Below are 18109 nucleotides of genomic sequence, written 5' to 3'. Positions count from 1 at the left end.
TCCCACGAGCCGGGTTGTGACAGAAACTCATTCTTATGTTTAATAAATGTATTGGATAGTGTGTGTGTGTGTGTGGCAGGCTTACAATGATGGCAAAAAACAACATTTGAGAGTTTGCTGACCCTGGTAGAGAGGGTACGCAGCTGGAGGTTGAATGTTTGAAGAGCTACGGGACTATAACAAGTTTGGGAACCACTGGTGTAGGTTTTTGACTGAATGTTAAGCTCTATCTGTATGGTAGTGATATTCGAATGGACATGAGTCAATGTTTCTCAGGTGGAAGGTGCTGTACATAGGAAGTAAAAGGCCTTTGGCTGGCTAAACTTCAAAGTGTAAGTTCTACTGTATTTAAATTGATATGATCTGTAGGGTATTTGACTGAGGATGCATCCCAAATGGCACCATATTCCCTATATAATGTACTACTTTTGATCAGCCCTATGGGCCCTGGTCAAAGGTAATGCTATATAAAGGGAGTAGGGCGCCATTTGGGACACATCTAAAGTTCTACTGTATTTGAATGCTAATGATATTCGAATGGATTGGCAGATAATAGTCTCTTGGCAGCAAACAAGCTGAGTCATCATTGAACATGACTCTCAGGTTGAAAGGTATAATACATGACTGGGAATTGTGAATTCTGACTATCTTCCATTGTAATGCACTCTGACACACACGCGCACACACACAGAATAGTGAAATTTAACTACCTCTCATTGTAATGCACTCTAGCTCTTCTAGCTGAGGCAAGCTGAATATGATGATGATGGTTAGGTAAATGTAAAAGACCAAGTCTGAACCCCATATGGCACCCTATTCCCTATGGGCCCTGGTCAAAAGTAGTGCACTACGTATAAAATAGGGTGCCATTAGGGACATAGGAAAACCTAGCTACTCGACATGTATATTCTATTTTGCATATGTGGGGCTAAGACCACTCTAGCCCTGTTCCCTAATGTAGGGCACTACCTCTGAACAGAGTCCTGTGGGCTCTGGTCAAATGTAGTGCGCTATAAAGGGAATAGGGTGCCATTTGCTGCAGTAAATATTGAAGGGAAAGCCCAATATAAAACCCACTGAGTTTTCTGTATTACAGGTTCATCATAACGACTTACAGACCTCATATGTACCGTTCTGTATTGCATTTACAGACTCATATTTAGGCCTACGACATATCTCAGATAGCTGCCTGTCTGTATAACAGGTACATCATAAGGCCTAACACATCTCATAGCTATTCGTTTCTGTATTGCAGCCGTGTCCTAGCTACCTCATTACCCAGAGACAGACAATAACAGGCTTACTGATGTCTACTTGTCTGTTTGCCTGTCTCACTGTCAGCTTATCTTGGCATAAAGATGAAAACACAAACACTCTCTACGATTGAGTGGTTTGTGATCCCTCCAATAGCTCTTTTCCTCCAATCTCCTGGAGTTGGCTAGTACAAATAAGTCAACATCCTAGTGACTGTGCATTAGGTTATGTGAAAAGAATCCATATATCTTCCCATTCATTTTCTTTTATCTTGGAGTGGCGGAGTGTGTACTGTTTTCTGTATTACAGCACGGTGTCCTAAAATGTTCACTGGCTCTTCATAAGACCCCAGACATATCTTAGTCAGCTTACTGATGCCTGCCCGTCTCACAGTCAGCTTATCTTGGCATTGATGCTACAATAGCTATTTTACCGTCTCATGATGTTAGTATAGTCCATCTCAGAAAAGGAGGACTAAACTAACATCCCTACAATGTTATTTGATGTAACATGTTCGACGTATTACATCATTTGCAAAAGCTTATCCATATAAGCCTATATTTTCCATTCATGTTATTTTATCTAGGAGTGGGAATGCGCTTCAGTCAGTGGAGGCTGTTGAGGGAAGGACGACTTATAATAATGGCTGGAATGGAGTCAATGGAATGGTATCAAACACATCGAACACGTGGTTTCCATGTGGTAGATAGCATTCCGTTGACTCTATTCGTGCCATTGACAATGAGCCGTCCTCCCCTCAGCAGCCTCCACTGGCCTCAATAGCTATTTTACTCCCATCTCATGGCGTTATCTAGAAAATGAAATTAACTTCCCATACAATTGTTAATGAATGAAGTTATTTTGAAAGCATGTCCATGTAGGTCTATATTTCCATTCATGTTATTTTATTGTGGAGTGGCCTGTCTGGTGTCCTATTTAAAGTGACAGAGTCTAGCATCGATCAATCTTGGTTCCGCAGTGACTGATGATAACCTTCTAAAGGTCACAGCTATTGCCTACGTCACCAGGGGTAATCTCTGTCACAGTGGCTAGATACAACTGCTAAATTAACCCATGAGCTGTATACCTACCACAGCATTGCATAGTGTGATAACTGCGTCCCAAATGACACCTTATTTCCTATGTAGTGCACTACTTTTGACCAGGGCCTATAGGGGAATAGGTGTGTAATGTTATAGCTGCAGTGAAACAACACTACACATCTATCTAATGAATTATATTGCTACTACTGCATGTTGATGTGTTACGGAATGGTTGTAGCAGTTGTCCTTCTTTGCCTGGTGATTTCTATAAGGTGGCTTAAATATTCAGATAAGCTGACTGTTGTGGTTGTTCTATCACTTTAACTCTCAGGGTTTCTGCTGGATTCAATGAAAATGAGACAGGAGGAGGCAGAAATAATATGATTTGTGTCTTTATGTAGGATGAATCCCCTATGGGAGGACCTTAGCGGTGAAGCTGCTGGGTCCAGACAGGATTTATACTCTGCCAGTGAAGAAAGGGCACATTCCAAATGACTCATTTGAAAATATGTTTCATGAATGTAATGTATGTTTCAGTAATATTTATTCTCACCATGTGTGTTTAATCAGGTTTGACCATAGCCCATGTCTACAGTAGATACTGAAATAGAACAGTCTCCCACTTCCTTAGCTTTTCCCCCTCATTCTTGTCAGTGAAGAATAATCTACTATAAAACAGTGTTTGTATTTTCTAAGAGCATCTTATACATGTTAAAGTGTGAGCTGTCTAATGGGTTAACAATGATGTTAGCATGGCCTGGTAAATTGTGCCTTCAGCTTTATAATTACACCCTGAGTTTATGTCTAATATATCAACGTAAAGTTTAGGTTCAATATGTCACAACCACAGTCAACATGATGAATAGCTGACACATGACCTTCAGAGGGAAGTGAAGTGTGGGTGGGGGTGAGGGAGGTAGTGTGGGCTGTGTGTGGTGTGTGTGTGTGTTTGTGTGTGTGTGTGGTGGGGTGTGTGTGTGTGTGTGGTGGGGGGGGGGTGTGTGTGTGTGTGTGTGTGTGGTGGGGGTGGTGTGTGTGTGTGTGTGTGTTTGTGTGTGTGTGTGTGTGTTTGTGTGTGTGTGTGTGTGTGTGTGTTTGTGTGTGTGTGTGTGTGTGTGTGTGTTTGGGTGGGGTGTGTGTGTGTGTGGCGGAGTGTATGTGTGTGGTGGGGGTGGTGTGTGTGTGTGTGTGGTGGGGTGTGTGTGTGTGTGTGTGTGTGTGTGTGGTGGGGTGTGTATGTGCGTGTGTGTGTGTGTGGTGTGTGTGTGGGTGTGTGTGTGCTAAGAGGAAAGGGGCAGAATTAAGCTTGTAGACAGCATATTATGGTGTAGGGAAAGTACTGGCTACATGTAATGTCACATCCTCAGAGGTGTCCCAGTGAGCAATAGGGATGTTTGTCAAGTGCAATGTGTTGGTTGCCATTTTCATTGTCAAACATTTTCCTACATTTCAGGCATTGTATTCTTCCCCTCGTGTGTTTCATGGAGGCAAATACAGATCTGGATCAAAAGGCACAGGACAAAAGTTCAGCAGATAACACGTGTCCCGTGGTCATGCATGTAGACCCCAGAGCCAGGATGTGAGAGGGAGAGAGATATGTGGGGCACAGTTTGCTATGCATGACTACAATAGGATTAGATTGCTTCCCAGCCCCTTCCTCTGTCAACTGCTGTTTTGTATACACACACACACACACACACACACACACACACACACACACACACACACTGCGTCCCTACAGTCTAGTGTGTTTCAGGACCATGATAAGGCCTCTGTACTGGAGGATAATACTATTGAAGCTGAATCACTCACTACACAATGGTCTGGCCCACAATCAGACATTTTGGGGCGCTATCAGGGGTATAGACGACTGTGTGGGGGTGTGTGTGTGCATGTGTGTGTCCGTGTGTGTGGGCGTGTGAGTTCAAAGAACAATGACCTTGCAGCACTCCAACCACACCTTAATAGTGTTTTTTTCTGTGCCATTCTTGTACAAGGAGGAAAGGAGAGGCTGGAGAGTGATTGATTAACAGTGAGTTTATCTCCTTGGCCAGAACACTGTAGCTCTCTGCAATCCACCTTTTCCTTCCATAGCCACACAAAGGCTCCTAGTGCCGGAGTGAAATTTCCCCCATAACAGTAGCTGTGTAGCTTTAGAATAAACAGCCTACCAGTGGCCAGACAGAGCAGATCCTTACATCTAACAGAGCCCTAAGTGCTGTGTGTGTGTGTGTGTGTGTGTGTGTGTGTGTGTGTGTGTGTGTGTGTGTGTGTGTGTGTGTGTGTTTGTGTGTGTGCACCCTGGGTGAAGACATGGTCCTTTAGATCACAGAGGATCAAAGCAAATTGGATAGAAGCCCCATGTATTTCCTGTGTTGTCCAATAATGACAAATAATACAACGATAGAAGAAATAAAATATATAACTGTTACACACACACACACACGCACACGCACACGCACACACACACACACACACACACACACACACACACACACACACATACACACACACGCACAAACAGTTCCTGTTTACCCGTTTCCTCCTGTTCATATGTTCCTCTACCCGTTCCCTCCTGTTCATAAGTTCCTCTTCCCGTTCCCTCCTGTTCATATGTTCCTCTACCCGTTCCCTCCTGTTCATATGTTCCTCTACCCGTTCCCTCCTGTTCATAAGTTCCTCTAGCCGTTTCCTCCTGTTCATATGTTCCTCTACCTGTTCCCTCCTATTCATAAGTTCCTCTAGCCGTTTCCTCCTGTTCATATGTTCCTGTCACACCCTGACCATAGTTTACTTTGTATATTTCTATGTTTTGGTTGGTCAGGGTGTGAGCTGAGTGGGCATTCTATGTTTCATGTCTAGTTTGTCTAGTTCTATGTTTGGCCTGATATGGTTCTCAATCAGAGGCAGGTGTTCGTCATTGTCTCTGATTGGGAACCATATTTAGGTAGCCTGTTTGGTGTTGGGTTTTGGGGGTGAGTGTCCTTAGTGTCCTGATGTCCTTGTTCTGTGTTAGTTTACACAAGTATAGGCTGTTTCGGTTTTCGTTACGTTTATTGTTTTTGTAGTGTTTAGTGTGTTTTTTCATTAAACATGAATCGCAATCGACACGCTGCATTTTGGTCCGACTCTCCTTCTCACATACTGAAAACCGTGACAGAATCACCCACCACAACTGGACCAAGCGGCGTGTCAACAGGCAGCAGCAGCAGGAGAAGGAACAGAGGCAGGAGCAGCAGCAGCAGTGGGAGAGGCTGCATTACTTGGAGAAATGGACTTGGGAGGACGATTTGGACGGTAAAGGACCCTGGGCACAGCCTGGAGAATATCGCTGCCCCAAAGAGGAACTGGAGGCGGCGAAAGCAGAGAGGTGCTGTTATGAGGAGGCAGCACGGCGACGCGGATGGAAGCCTGAGAGTCAGCCCCAAAAATTTCTTGGGGGGGGGGGGGCTAACAGGGAGTATGGCTACGCCAGGTAGGAGACCTGGGCAGACTCCCTGTGCTTACCAGGGGGCTAGAGAGACCGGACAGGCACCGTGTTATGCAGTTTTTTCATTAAACATGAATCGCAATCGACACGCTGCATTTTGGTCCGACTCTCCTTCTCACCAAGAAAACCGTGACAGTTCCTCTACCCGTTCCCTCCTGTTCATATGTTCCTCTACCTGTTCCCTCCTGTTCATATGTTCCTCTACCTGTTCCCTCCTGTTCATATGTTCCTCTACCCGTTCCCTCCTATTCATATGTTCCTCTACCCGTTCCCTCCTATTCATATGTTCCTCTACCCATTCCCTCCTGTTCATATGTTCCTCTACCCGTTCCCTCCTGTTCATATGTTCCTCTAGCCGTTCCCTCCTATTCATATGTTCCTCTAGCCGTTTCCTCCTGTTCATAAGTTCCTCTACCCGTTCCCTCCTGTTCATAAGTTCCTCTACCCGTTCCCTCCTGTTCATAAGTTCCTCTAGCCGTTTCCTCCTGTTCATAAGTTCCTCTAGCCGTTTCCTCCTGCCATACATTTTTCTCATCTAATTCTGTTTAATTCAGCCTTACCCAAGTTTAACGGTTGAAAATGTGGTGTGACACTTTATTTGGCTGCCGCAGATCTGTTCTCGATGGGTAAGCCAACGTTGCAATTAACATTTCTAAGTTTGGAAGCTCAAAAACACATACACACAAACACATTCACACACCCACACGTTTGGAAAAGAGCCCAGTCACCATCACTAACACTGAGCACATCAGATTCAGTAATATACAGTCCAATGCTGGATCCGGCCTGGTCTGATATGGACTCAGATCTCTTCACCTTTCAAACGGACATCCCTCTATTTTAGGGCTGTAGTATTAAGCACTGGGGACGCTGGTGCCAATGACACCACGTTTACACCATTTCTCTGTACCTTGAATTATTTATTTACTTTCTTTCTGTGTTTGTCAGGTAATGTAGCCTATTTCTCAACCAGCAACATGGACAAACATGACTGATATAAATACATGTGTTAGTTTATGACTGTTTTCCGCTGTCTGAGTAAATACATGTTTAGGATGCAGTTGAGGATGTCAAGTCAGATGGAGTATAATGTGACAGTGGGGCGGCATTCATTGTCATTTAAGTTGAATAAGATGGATGGTCAACGTTATCACTGCTCTACAGTGTACTTCACCTGTTGAGAATGAATGGCAGATGGGATTTTTTACTATAGATTAGAATAAGAATGAAATAGAATAATACCCCACACCCCATAGAAACAGACACACACACACCAAACACACAAATAAGGATACGAATCCAAGATGGCGCCGATAGTCTCAGGCTCCTAAGCAACTTTGCAGTATTTTGTTTTTTTATTGTTATTTCTCATGTTATTAGCCCAGAACGTTATTTGCGTTATTACATACAGCTGGAAATAACTTTTGGATATCAGAGAGGCGGTAACATTTCGACCAGGAATACGACTTTCCTGAATTGGATCCTTTGTTCGTACCTTTCAAGGCGATTGAACGTAGCCCAGAGGCTGCTCTAAGACGCTGCCGGCGTAGAAGAGGTATTCGGAGTAGACCATTTTTGTGCGACTCAGGAGGCGTGCACGCCATCAAACCACTTCAAATCAAATGTATTTATATAGCCCTTCGTACATCAGCTGATATCTCAAAGTGCTGAACAGAAACCCAGCCTAAAACCCCAAACAGCAAGCAATGCAGGTGTAGAAGCACAGTGGCTAGTAAAAACTCCCTAGAAAGGCCAAAACCTAGGAAGAAACCTAGAGAGGAACCAGGCTATGAGTTGTAGCCAGTCCTCTTCTGGCTGTGCCGGGTGGAGATTATAACAGAACATGGCCAAGATGTTCAAATGTTCATAAATGACCAGCATGGTCAAATAATAATAATCACAGTAGTTGTCGAGGTTGCAGCAAGTCAGCACCTCAGGAGTAAATGTCAGTTGGCTTTTCATAGCCGATCATTAAGAGTATCTCTACCACTCCTGCTGTCTCTAGAGAGTTGAAAACAGCAGGTCTGGGACAGGTAGCACGTCTGGTGAACAGGTCAGGATTCCATAGCCGCAGGCAGAACAGTTGAAACTGGAGCAGCAGCACGGCCAGGTGGACTGGGGACAGCAAGGAGTCATCATGCCAGGTAGTCCTGAGGCATGGTCCTAGGGCTCAGGTCTTCCGAGAGAGAGAAAGGAAGAGAGAAAGAGAGAATTAGAGAGAGCATACTTAAATTCACACAGGACACCGGATAAGACAGGAGAAGTAACTCCAGATATAACAAACTGACCCTAGCCCCCCGACACATAAACTACTGCAGCATAAATACTGGAGGCTGAGACAGGAGGGGTCAGGAAACACTGTGGCCCCATCCGATGATACCCCCGGACAGGGCCAAACAGGAAGGATATAACCCCACCCACTTTGCCAAAGCACAGCCCCACACCACAAGAGGGATAACTTCAACCACCAATTTACCATCCCGAGACAAGACCGAGTATAGCCCACAAAGATCTCCGCCACGGCACAACCCAAGGGGGGGTGCCAACCCAGACAGGAAGATCACATCAGTGACTCAACCCACTGAAGTGACGCACCCCTCCTAGGGACGGCATGAAAGAGCACCAGTAAGCCAGTGACTCAGCCCCTGTAATAGGGTTAGAGGCAGAGAATCCCAGTGGAAAGAGGGGAACCGGCCAGGCAGAGTCAACAAGGGCGGTTCGTTGCTCCAGAGCCTTTCCGTTCAGCTTCACACTCCTGGGCCAGACTACACTCAATCATATGACTCACTGAAGAGATGAGTCTTCAGTAAAGACTTAAAGGTTGAGACAGAGTCTGCGTCTCTCACATGGGTAGGCAGACCATTCCATAAAAATGGAGCTCTATAGGAGAAAGTCCTGCCTCCAGCTGTTTGCTTAGAAATTTTAGGGACAGTTAGGAGGCCTGCATCTTGTGTCCGTTGAGTACATGTTGGTATGTACGGCAGGACCAAATCAGAGAGAAAGGTAGGAGCAAGCCCATGTAATGCTTTGTATGTTATCAGTTAAACCTTGAAATCAGCCCTTGCCTTAACAGGAAGCCAGTGTAGGGAGGCTAGCACTGGAGTAATATGATCAAATTTTTTGGTTCTAGTCAAGATTCCTACAGCTGTCTTTAGCACTAACTGAGTTTATTTAGTGCTTATCCAGGTAGCCGGAAAGTAGAGCATTGCAGTAGTCTAACCTAGAAGTAACAAAAGCATGGATTAATTTTTCTGCATCATTTTTGGACAGAAAGTTTCTGATTTTTGCAATGTTAAGTAGATGGAAAAAAGCTGTCCTTGAAACAGTCTTGATATGTTCGTCAAAAGAGAGATCAGGGTCCAGAGTAACGCGAGGTCCTTCACAGTTTTATTTGAGACGACTGTACAACCATGAAGATTAAGAACAGAAAGCAGCTCTTTCAGTAGTTTAGTTGGAATAGGATCCAGTATGCAGCTTGAAGGTTTAGAGGCCATGATTATTTTCATCATTGTGTCAAGAGATATAGTACTAAAACACTTGAGTGTCTCTCTTGATCCTAGGTCCTGGCAGAGTTGTGCAGACTCAGCACAACTGAGCTTTGAAGGAATACGCAGATTTGCTTACTTAATTTGCTTACTAATAATCATGATCTTTTCCTCAAAGAAGTTCATGAATTTATTACTGCTGAAGTGAAAGTCATCCTCACTTGGGGAATGCTGCTTTTTAGTTAGCTTTGCCACAGTATCTAAAATACATTTTGGATTGTTCTTATTTTCCTCCATTAAGTTGGAAAAATAGGATGATCGAGCAGCAGTGAGGGCTCTTCGATACTGCATGGTACTGTCTTTCCAAGCTAGTCAGAAGTCTTCCAGTTTGGTGTGGCGCCATTTCCGTTCCAATTTTCTGGAAGCTTGCTTCAGAGCTCGGGTATTTTCTGTATATCAGTGAGCTAGTTTCTTAATGGAAATGTTTTTAGTTTTTAGGGGTGCAACTGCATCTAGGGTATTGCGCAAGGTTAAATTTAGTTCCTCAGTTAGGTGGTTAACTGATTTTTGTCCTCTGACGTCCTTAGGTAGGCAGAGGGAGTCTGGAAGGACATCAAGGAATCTTTGTGTTGCAAGTGTAATAAAATGGTGGTCCGATAGTCCAGGATTATGAGGAAAAACATTAAGATACACAACATTTATTCCATGGGACAAAACTAGGTCCAGAGTATGGCATCCCTAGCCACACACTCAGAGTATGCACAGACCAGCTGGCTGGAGTGTTTACGGACATAATCAATCTCACCCTACCCCGGTCTGCTATCCCCACTTGCTTCAAGATGTCCACCATTGTTCCTATACCCAAAAAAGCGAAGGAAACTAAACTAAACAACTATCACCCTGTTGTTAAGAATCATATCACCTCCACCTTACCCGACACACTAGACCCACTGCATTTTGCATATCGCCCCAATAGATCAACAGATGATATAGTTGCGATCGCACTGCACACTGCCCTATTCCATCTGGACAAAAGGAATTCCTATGTAAAAAGGCTGTTTGTTGACTACAGCTCAGCCTTCAACACCATAGTACGCTCCAAGCTCATCATTAAGCTCGGGGCTCTGGGTCTGAACCCCGCCCTGTGCAGCTGGGGCTTGGTCTTCCTGACGGGCCAACTCCAGGTGGTGAAGGTAGGCAACAACACCTCCACTATACTGATCCTCAACACAGGGACCCCCCAAGGGTACGTGCTCAGCCCCCTCTTGTAAACCCTGTAAACCCATGAATGAGTGGACATGCACGCCTCCAACTTAATCATCAAGTTTGCAGACGACACATCAGTGGTAGGCCTGATTACCAACAAGAACTAGACAGCCTACAGGGAGGAGGTGAGGGCCCTGGCGGAATGGTGCCAGGAAAATAACCTCTCCCTCAACATTAACAAAACAAAGGAGCTGATCATGGACTTCAGCAGACAGCAGTGGAGAAGGTGAAAAGCTTAAAGTTCCTCTGCGTACACATCACTGACAATCTGAAATGGTTCACTTACACTCAACACACAGCCATTAATGTCTAAACCGCTGGCAACAAAAGTGAGTACACCCCTAAGTGAAAATGTCCAAATTGGGCCTAATTTGGACATTTTCACTTAGGGGTGTACTCACTTTTGTTGCCAGCGGTTTAGACATTAATGGCTGTGTGTTGAGTTATTTTGAGGGGACAGCAAATTTACACTCACTACTTTATATTGTAGCAAAGTGTCATTTCTTCAGTGTTGTCACATGAAAAGATATACTCAAATATTTACAAAAATGTGAGGGGTGTACTCAATATTGTGATATACTGTATATAGTGTGGTGAAGAAGGCGCAACAGCGCCTCTAAAGCCTAAGCAGGCTGAAGAAATTTGGATTGGCCCCTAAGACCCTCACAAACTTTTACAGATGCACCACTGAGAGCATCCTTTCGGGCTGTAGTTTTAGATTTCTGTCTATTGTTGTATATTTCGCTACACCCTCAATAACATGTGCTGGACATGTGTATGCGACCAAAATGTGTATTTATTTGACACACACACACACACACGCACGCACGCACGCACGCACGCACGCACACACACACACAAACTTTTACATCACATCAGAAGCATGTTAATCAGGCTGTGAGCCAGCTCTCTGCCTCAAGTACTTCTATATAGGAAATCAAGTTGTCACTACAGAGGGATACTGTACTGCAGAATCTGCATGCCAAATGGCACCCTATTCTCTACATAGTGCATTATTTTGACCAGAGCCCTATCAAAAGTAGTTCACTATTTAGGGAAAAGGGTGCCATTTCGGGTGCAGGCAGACTGTAAGGTTGAAGACGTGTAGAACAGGTAAAGAGCGATGCTGTGGCTCTCTGTTTCCCGCTGTGTTGCTGTATAGCCCCTGTGGATTGAACATACATTAGCTCTGGCCGACAGAGAGAGAGAGAGAGAGATAGAGAGAGAGAGAGAGAGGGAGACATTGATCTGAGCTGAGCATGCCCTGCGGAGGCTGATATAGTACGATACGAGGCTGATGGGTTGTATGCGATTAGCATGGCGTTCAAAGGCTGGAGCTTTGAGTCTTTTGAAGTTAGCGCCGTCTCCTCCCTTTGAACCGTTGCCACTCTGTGTGTTTGTGTGTCGCGGGGAGGTGGGGAAACGGGGTCAGATCTGATGCTGAGAGACATGAGTAAACACTGAACACTCAGCTTAGGCCTGAACACTGCTCAGTTACACTCCCACTGTAACAATAGGATGGAGGAGAGGTGGGGTATTGAGGTTCAGGGCAGGGTACTGGGTTGAGGCCGGTGACTGTTTAACGTTCTGATGGCCTGGAGAGAGAAGCTTTTTATCAGTCTCTACCTCCAAGCTCTCCATTGGATGGGATGTGAATTGGGACATGCTCTCTCTGCTGTCTCCTGTAGTCCACGATCAAATCAAATCAAATGTATTTATATATCCCTTCGTACATCAGATGATATCTCAAAGTGCAGCAAGTCAGCACCTCGGGTGCTGAACAGTTGAAACTGGAACAGCAGCACGGCCAGGTGGACTGGGGACAGCAAGGAGTCCTCATGCTAGGTAGTCCTGAGGCATGGTCCTAGGGCTCAGGTCCTCCGAGAGAGAGAAAGGAAGAGAGAAAGAGAGAATTAGAGAGAGCATACTTAAATTCACACAGGACACCGGATAAGACAGGAGAAGTAACTCCAGATATAACAAACTGACCCTAGCCCCCCGACACATAAACTACTGCAGCATAAATACTGGAGGCTGAGACAGGAGGGGTCAGCAGACACTGTTGCCCCATCCGATGATTCCCCCCGACAGGGCCAAACAGGAAGGATATAACCCCACCCACTTTTCCAAAGCACAGCCCCCACACCACTAGAGGGATATCTTCAACCACCAACTTACCATCCTGAGACAAAGCCGAGTATAGATCTCCGCCACGGCACAACCCAAGGGCGGGAGGGAGGGGGGGGCAACCCAGACAGGAAGATCACATCAGTGACTCAACCCACTCAAGTGACGCACCCCTCCTAGGGACGGCATGAAAGAGCACCAGTAAGCCAGTGACTCAGCCCCTGTAATAGGGTTAGAGGCGGAGAATCCCAGTGGAAAGAGGGGATCAGAGTCTTCAGTAAAGACTTAAAGGTTGAGACCGAGTCTGTGTCTCTCACATGGGTAGGCAGACCATTCCATAAAAATTGAGCTCTATAGGAGAAAGCCCTGCCTCCAGCTGTTTGCTTAGAAATTCTAGGGACAGTTAGGAGGCCTGCGTCTTGTGACCGTAGCGTACGTGTATGTATGTACGTCAGGACCAAATCAGAGAGATAGGTAGGAGCAAGCCCATGTAATGCTTTGTTGGTTAGCAGTAAAACCTTGAAATAAGCCCTTGCCTTAACAGGAAGCCAGTGTAGGGAGGCTAGCACTGGAGTAATATGATCATCTTTTGGGGTTCTAGTCAGAATCCTAGCAGCCGTATTTAGCACTAACTGAAGTTTATTTAGTGCTTTATCCGGGTAGCTGGAAAGTAGAGCATTGCAGTAGTCTAACCTAGAAGTAACAAAAGCATGGATTAATTTTTCTGCATCATTTTTGGACAGAAAGTTTCTGATTTTTGCAATGTTACGTAGATGGAAAAAAGCTGTCCTTGAAACAGTCTTGATATGTTCGTCAAAAGACAGATCAGGGTCCAGAGTAACGCAGAGGACTTTCACAGTTTTATTTGAGACGACTGTACAACCATGAAGATTAATTGTCAGATTCAACAGAAGATATTTTTGTCACTTGGGATCTAGAACAAGCATCTGTGTTTTGTCTGAGTTTAAAAGTAGAAAGTTTGCAGCCATCCACTTCCTTCTGTCTGAAACACAGACTTCTAGCGAGGGCAATTTTGGGGCTTCACCATGTTTCATTGAAATGTACAGCTGTGGGTCATCCACATAGCAGTGAAAGTTAACATTATGTTTTTGAATGACATCCCCAAGAGGTAAAATATATAGTGAAAACAATAGTGGTCCTAAAACAGAACCTTGAGGAACACTGAAATTTACAGTTGATTTGTCAGAGGACAAACCATTCACAGAGACAAACTGATATCTTTCCGAACAGATAAGATCTAAACCAGGCCATGTGGTGATCGATGGTATCGATCAGCTCCTTCGTTTTGTTGATGTTGAGGGAGAGTTTATTTTCCTGGACCAACTCAGCCAGAGCTCTAACCTCCTCCCTGTAGGCTGTCTTGTCGTTGTTAGTAATCAGGCCTACCACTGTTTTGTCGTCAGCAAACTTAATGATTGAGTTGGAGATGGCCATGCAGTCATGGGTGAACGGGGAGTACAGGAGTGAGCTGAGCACGCACCCCTGTGGGGTCCCCGTGTTGAGGATCAACATGGCATAGGGGGTGTTGCCTCAAGTCAAGGACCCTGTTGCACAGGGAGTGTTTCAGACACAGGGTCCTGAGCTTAGTGATGAGCATGGAGGGCACTATGGAGGCGTGATCTGATTGGAGACGTGAGGGAGAGCCTTGTAGCCGTCCCGGAGGGGAGAGTATCAATGATCCAGAGTCTGTGAAGCGTGTGTAGCACAGGAAATGTGTTGATGGAATTTTGGTTGCGTTTTTCTTCAGTTTTCCCATATTAAAGTCCCCAGCTACAATAAATTTTGCCTCAGGAAATGCGGTTTCCAGTTTGCACATAGTCCAGTGTAGTTCCTTGAGAGTTGTCGCGGTGTCGGCTGAGGGGGGGGGGGGGGTTGTGCAGTTATGATGAGGTAATGCCATCGGCATTTGATGGTGAGGTATTCCAGATCGGGTGACCAAAAGGTCTTGAGTTCCTGTACGTTACCACAATCACCCCATGAGTTGTTAATCATTAAACAAACCCCTGCACCTTTCTTTTCACAGGATAGTTATTTCTTCCTCTCCACATCTTGTATAACATAGTTTGCTATGCTTAGCCTTCTGGCTAGTGGCTATATACTGTGACATTTATGGTACTTTTGAGCTGCGAAGCAAGAACGTCAACCGAACCCTCTCGGCTCATGACATTATCATCGCTAATGTGAATTTAAAAGTGCATGTACATAATATGTCAATTGGAATTTCATCCTGATAACTCTAATTCAGTCAGAATAAGCCACTAGACTGGCCTCAAAAATGTATATCCTAAAAGTTAATATCATCTAAAATTGCCAGGAAGGACTTGTTTGCTTTAGGTGGTTTTGAGACTGTTATTTGGCATATCTTGTTGCTTGCTAGCTACTCTGTTGACATTTTGACAAGAACACGTGGTAGCTAACTAGGTTTTTAATTGTTTAATTGCAAACAAATAATTGAACTTGCTAGCAAGCTACACAGCTAGCTAGCTAGTAAGCCTACACCACTGCACACACTCTCCATAGACGGGTTGGTTGTTTAGCAACAAAACCAATGCGTGTGTAACTATGAGACACAACAGACGGGGTTGGCTTTGATTGTTGTCAACTATTGTAAACTATAATTCGTCTCCACTGTTTGTTGAAAACATGAATAAGTTTAAACAATGAGCACTTGTTATCTCTAACATACATTGTTACAGTTGTTGGTAAGCTAGCTAGCTAACTTTAGCCATATTATCATAGACATCAGTCAAAACACCTTAAAACAAGACAGGGATCAAGAACAAGATAAAACTAGCTGAAACGAGCAACCTACAATTCCCCACATGGCAGCTTCTTGTTATTGAACCCACACAAATCCAATTTGGTAACTTGTAACTTGCTGTTTGGACAGTCAGTATTCCAAAAAGGGATTTGAAAAACAAAACTGATTTGAGCAGTAAGGCCTGCAGGCTGAACAAGGCTTCTGAGTGTAGCTCTAATCACGTAGAATTTGATGCTGCTCTATGTCCTTTAAGCTAAAGTGTGCTTGATTAAATATGGTAATTTAAACTAATGAATGCAATTAACTTTTAAAAAAAAATCCATAGTATTGCCTTGTCTAATTAACAAAGTAAAGTTCAGCTAATTAAATGTACATTCTCATTGGTTAGTCCTTATGGTCGGGGTTTAGGAGCAAGGTAGAAATGCTGTCCTATTCTCTCAGCTCAGAGTTGAACAGCATGTTGCAACTGGTTCCATAGCAGTTTGTTTGTTGCGGCCTGATGTAAGCTGTCCTGTTTAACTCTTCTTACACACACACACACACACACACACACACACACACACACACACACACACACACACACACACACACACATGCACACACGCACACACACACACACACTCTCTCTGCTGTATTGTTAGTAGGACATTCATCACCACAGGCATTAATTATGCATCCTATCTGTGGCCTGCAGGAACAAAGATGTTTTGAAGAACGTAATGACCACTTTACCTCTCCTCTCCTCTCCTCTCCTCTCCTCTCCTCTCCTCTCCTCTCCTCCGCTCTCTTCCCCTCTCCTCTCCTCTCCTCTCCTCCCCCAGATGTCTGGTGTTAATATATATTAAGCCATAAAGATCCAGAGACAGTCACCTTGGCTTGGTCAGCACTTCTCTACCCTGGGAGACTGCAGCACTCATACAGTATCACACTGTGGAAGCTAGAGCACATAAAAGGGATAGGAATGGAGAATAGGGTCATGCACATAGGGATAGAGATAGACAATATGAGTGTTCAGTATGAAAGATACAGTGTAATATCATTGTAATCTCCGTGGACATGGATTAAATAATGGTATGGGGGGCCCAGCAGTTGTTCACTGTGAATAAAAGCCAAATAACAATGTATTGAGATTATCTTGAATACATTAGAATGATATTGTTTATTTCTGGGACTGACTGTTTGGTAGACCTATAGTCTCACCTTGTCATGCTGTGCTTCCCTAGTCTTGTGAAGAAGGCTGTGGTTATTAAGTTTTTCTGTGGTAACCTAGCAGACTCTATACTGACAGATGAGAGGCTTTAATTGAGAGTGATGATATACGAATATCTTTCATTTACATGACCATTGACCAGGAAATATCCCAGAGAGACAGTTTATTCAAGAGTGATTTGACACTGTCAGAGTGTGGAAGATGAAATTTAGAGGTTATGGGTGTCAAACGGAGAGAGAGCTGTGTGTCTCCTCTTCTCTCTATTTACCCAGTTCAGAGTGGCCTTTGCAGCCACTGAGAGAGGAATGCACTCGCTCTCTCCGCTCCCGCTGTCCTTTCACGGAATGTTTACCTAACCTAACCCAACCTAATATTCTCTCTCCCAGTGGTACTGCTGCCTTAATAATCATCTGCAATGAAGAGAGAGAGAGAGATGGAGAGAGAGGCAGAGAGAAAGAGAGAGGGAGAGAGAAAAAGAGGTAGAGACAGTGATTGTGAAAGCTAGGATGGATGACAACATGAAGATCATTTGCTAATGTAGCTAACTGTCAGCATCATAGTTTTGGAGGTTATTTGCTAATGTGGCTAACTATCAGCATCATTGTTTTGGAGGTTATTTGCTAATGTAGCTAACTATCAGCATCATTGTTTTTGAGGTAATTTGGAATCACACACATATTATGCTCAAGCTTGTGTGTGTCCATGCATGTGTGTGTATTAGTGTGTGTATTGCATGGCATGTATCGATCTCCATCTGTAAAAAGAGTAGGAAAAAATGTGCGAGCATAGCGTCAAGTCAATATGTACTACTGTGTTATGCATTGTGTGTGTTCGTGTGAGCGAGCATACATGTGTGTATGTGTGTGTGCTTGCGTGGATATGTGTGTGTCTCTCTCATTGTTTGTTGCGCAGTGGCACTAGCAGCAGAGATGAGATGGCCCTATGAGACTATAATTGGAAGAGACTGGTCCTGTCACAGAGCCTGCTGGTGATAGAATGCCAGATATTCCCCTCTGACAGTGTGATATTGGTTTTGCCTGAGCTTGATGAATCTATCGGTCATATAAGTCGGACAAAAGCTTCCTCCCAATTGGCACCCTATTCCCTATGGGCCCTAGTCAAAGGTAGTCAAACAATATAGGGAATAGGGTGCCATTTGGGAGGCAGCCAAACCTTACAACCCTTTCTATAATGCAAATGCCTGGTAAGAGATTTTTACCCTGGTATAAAGACAGACAGAGACATTCTCACGGAATGGGACCATTGTTCTGAAAAGGTTTGTGGGAAACAAACAGGTATACAAACAATCCATTCCCAATCCTTTCCTACCTATTATTCCAAAATGTTGTGTTATTACTATTTGAGCTCAAAGCTGTAATCCGCATGAGGTGAAACAGCTCCCCTGGTCGCCCCACGTGCATGTGTTATTGTTTTTGTTTTGTTTATGAAATG

At 44.4% G+C, this 18109-nt stretch overlaps 2 protein-coding genes across 3 annotated transcripts in view; one reads left to right on the top strand and one right to left on the bottom strand.

Moving 5' to 3' along the window:
• Positions 1-18109, top strand: part of macrod2 (mono-ADP ribosylhydrolase 2) — a 1220194-nt gene that overhangs the window by 975919 nt on the left and 226166 nt on the right. The gene's annotated exons all lie outside the window — the stretch shown is intronic.
• Positions 3777-10589, bottom strand: LOC149972576 (uncharacterized). Its single transcript, XM_090218034.1, has 3 exons — positions 6113-10589; positions 4772-5066; positions 3777-3796 (listed from the first exon to the last, which is right to left on the bottom strand). The coding sequence occupies exons 1-3, from the start codon at positions 6320-6322 to the stop codon at positions 3777-3779; spliced, it is 525 nt and encodes a 174-aa protein (XP_090074160.1). The 5' UTR covers positions 6323-10589.

Source organism: Oncorhynchus mykiss, chromosome 23 (genome assembly GCF_057628025.1).
Source record: "Oncorhynchus mykiss isolate SJ-2025 chromosome 23, ASM5762802v1, whole genome shotgun sequence".
In the NCBI taxonomy this organism is placed as follows: Eukaryota; Metazoa; Chordata; class Actinopteri; order Salmoniformes; family Salmonidae; genus Oncorhynchus; species Oncorhynchus mykiss.
Note: the sequence above shows the minus strand (reverse complement) of the source record. Positions and strands in the feature narration are given on the sequence as shown.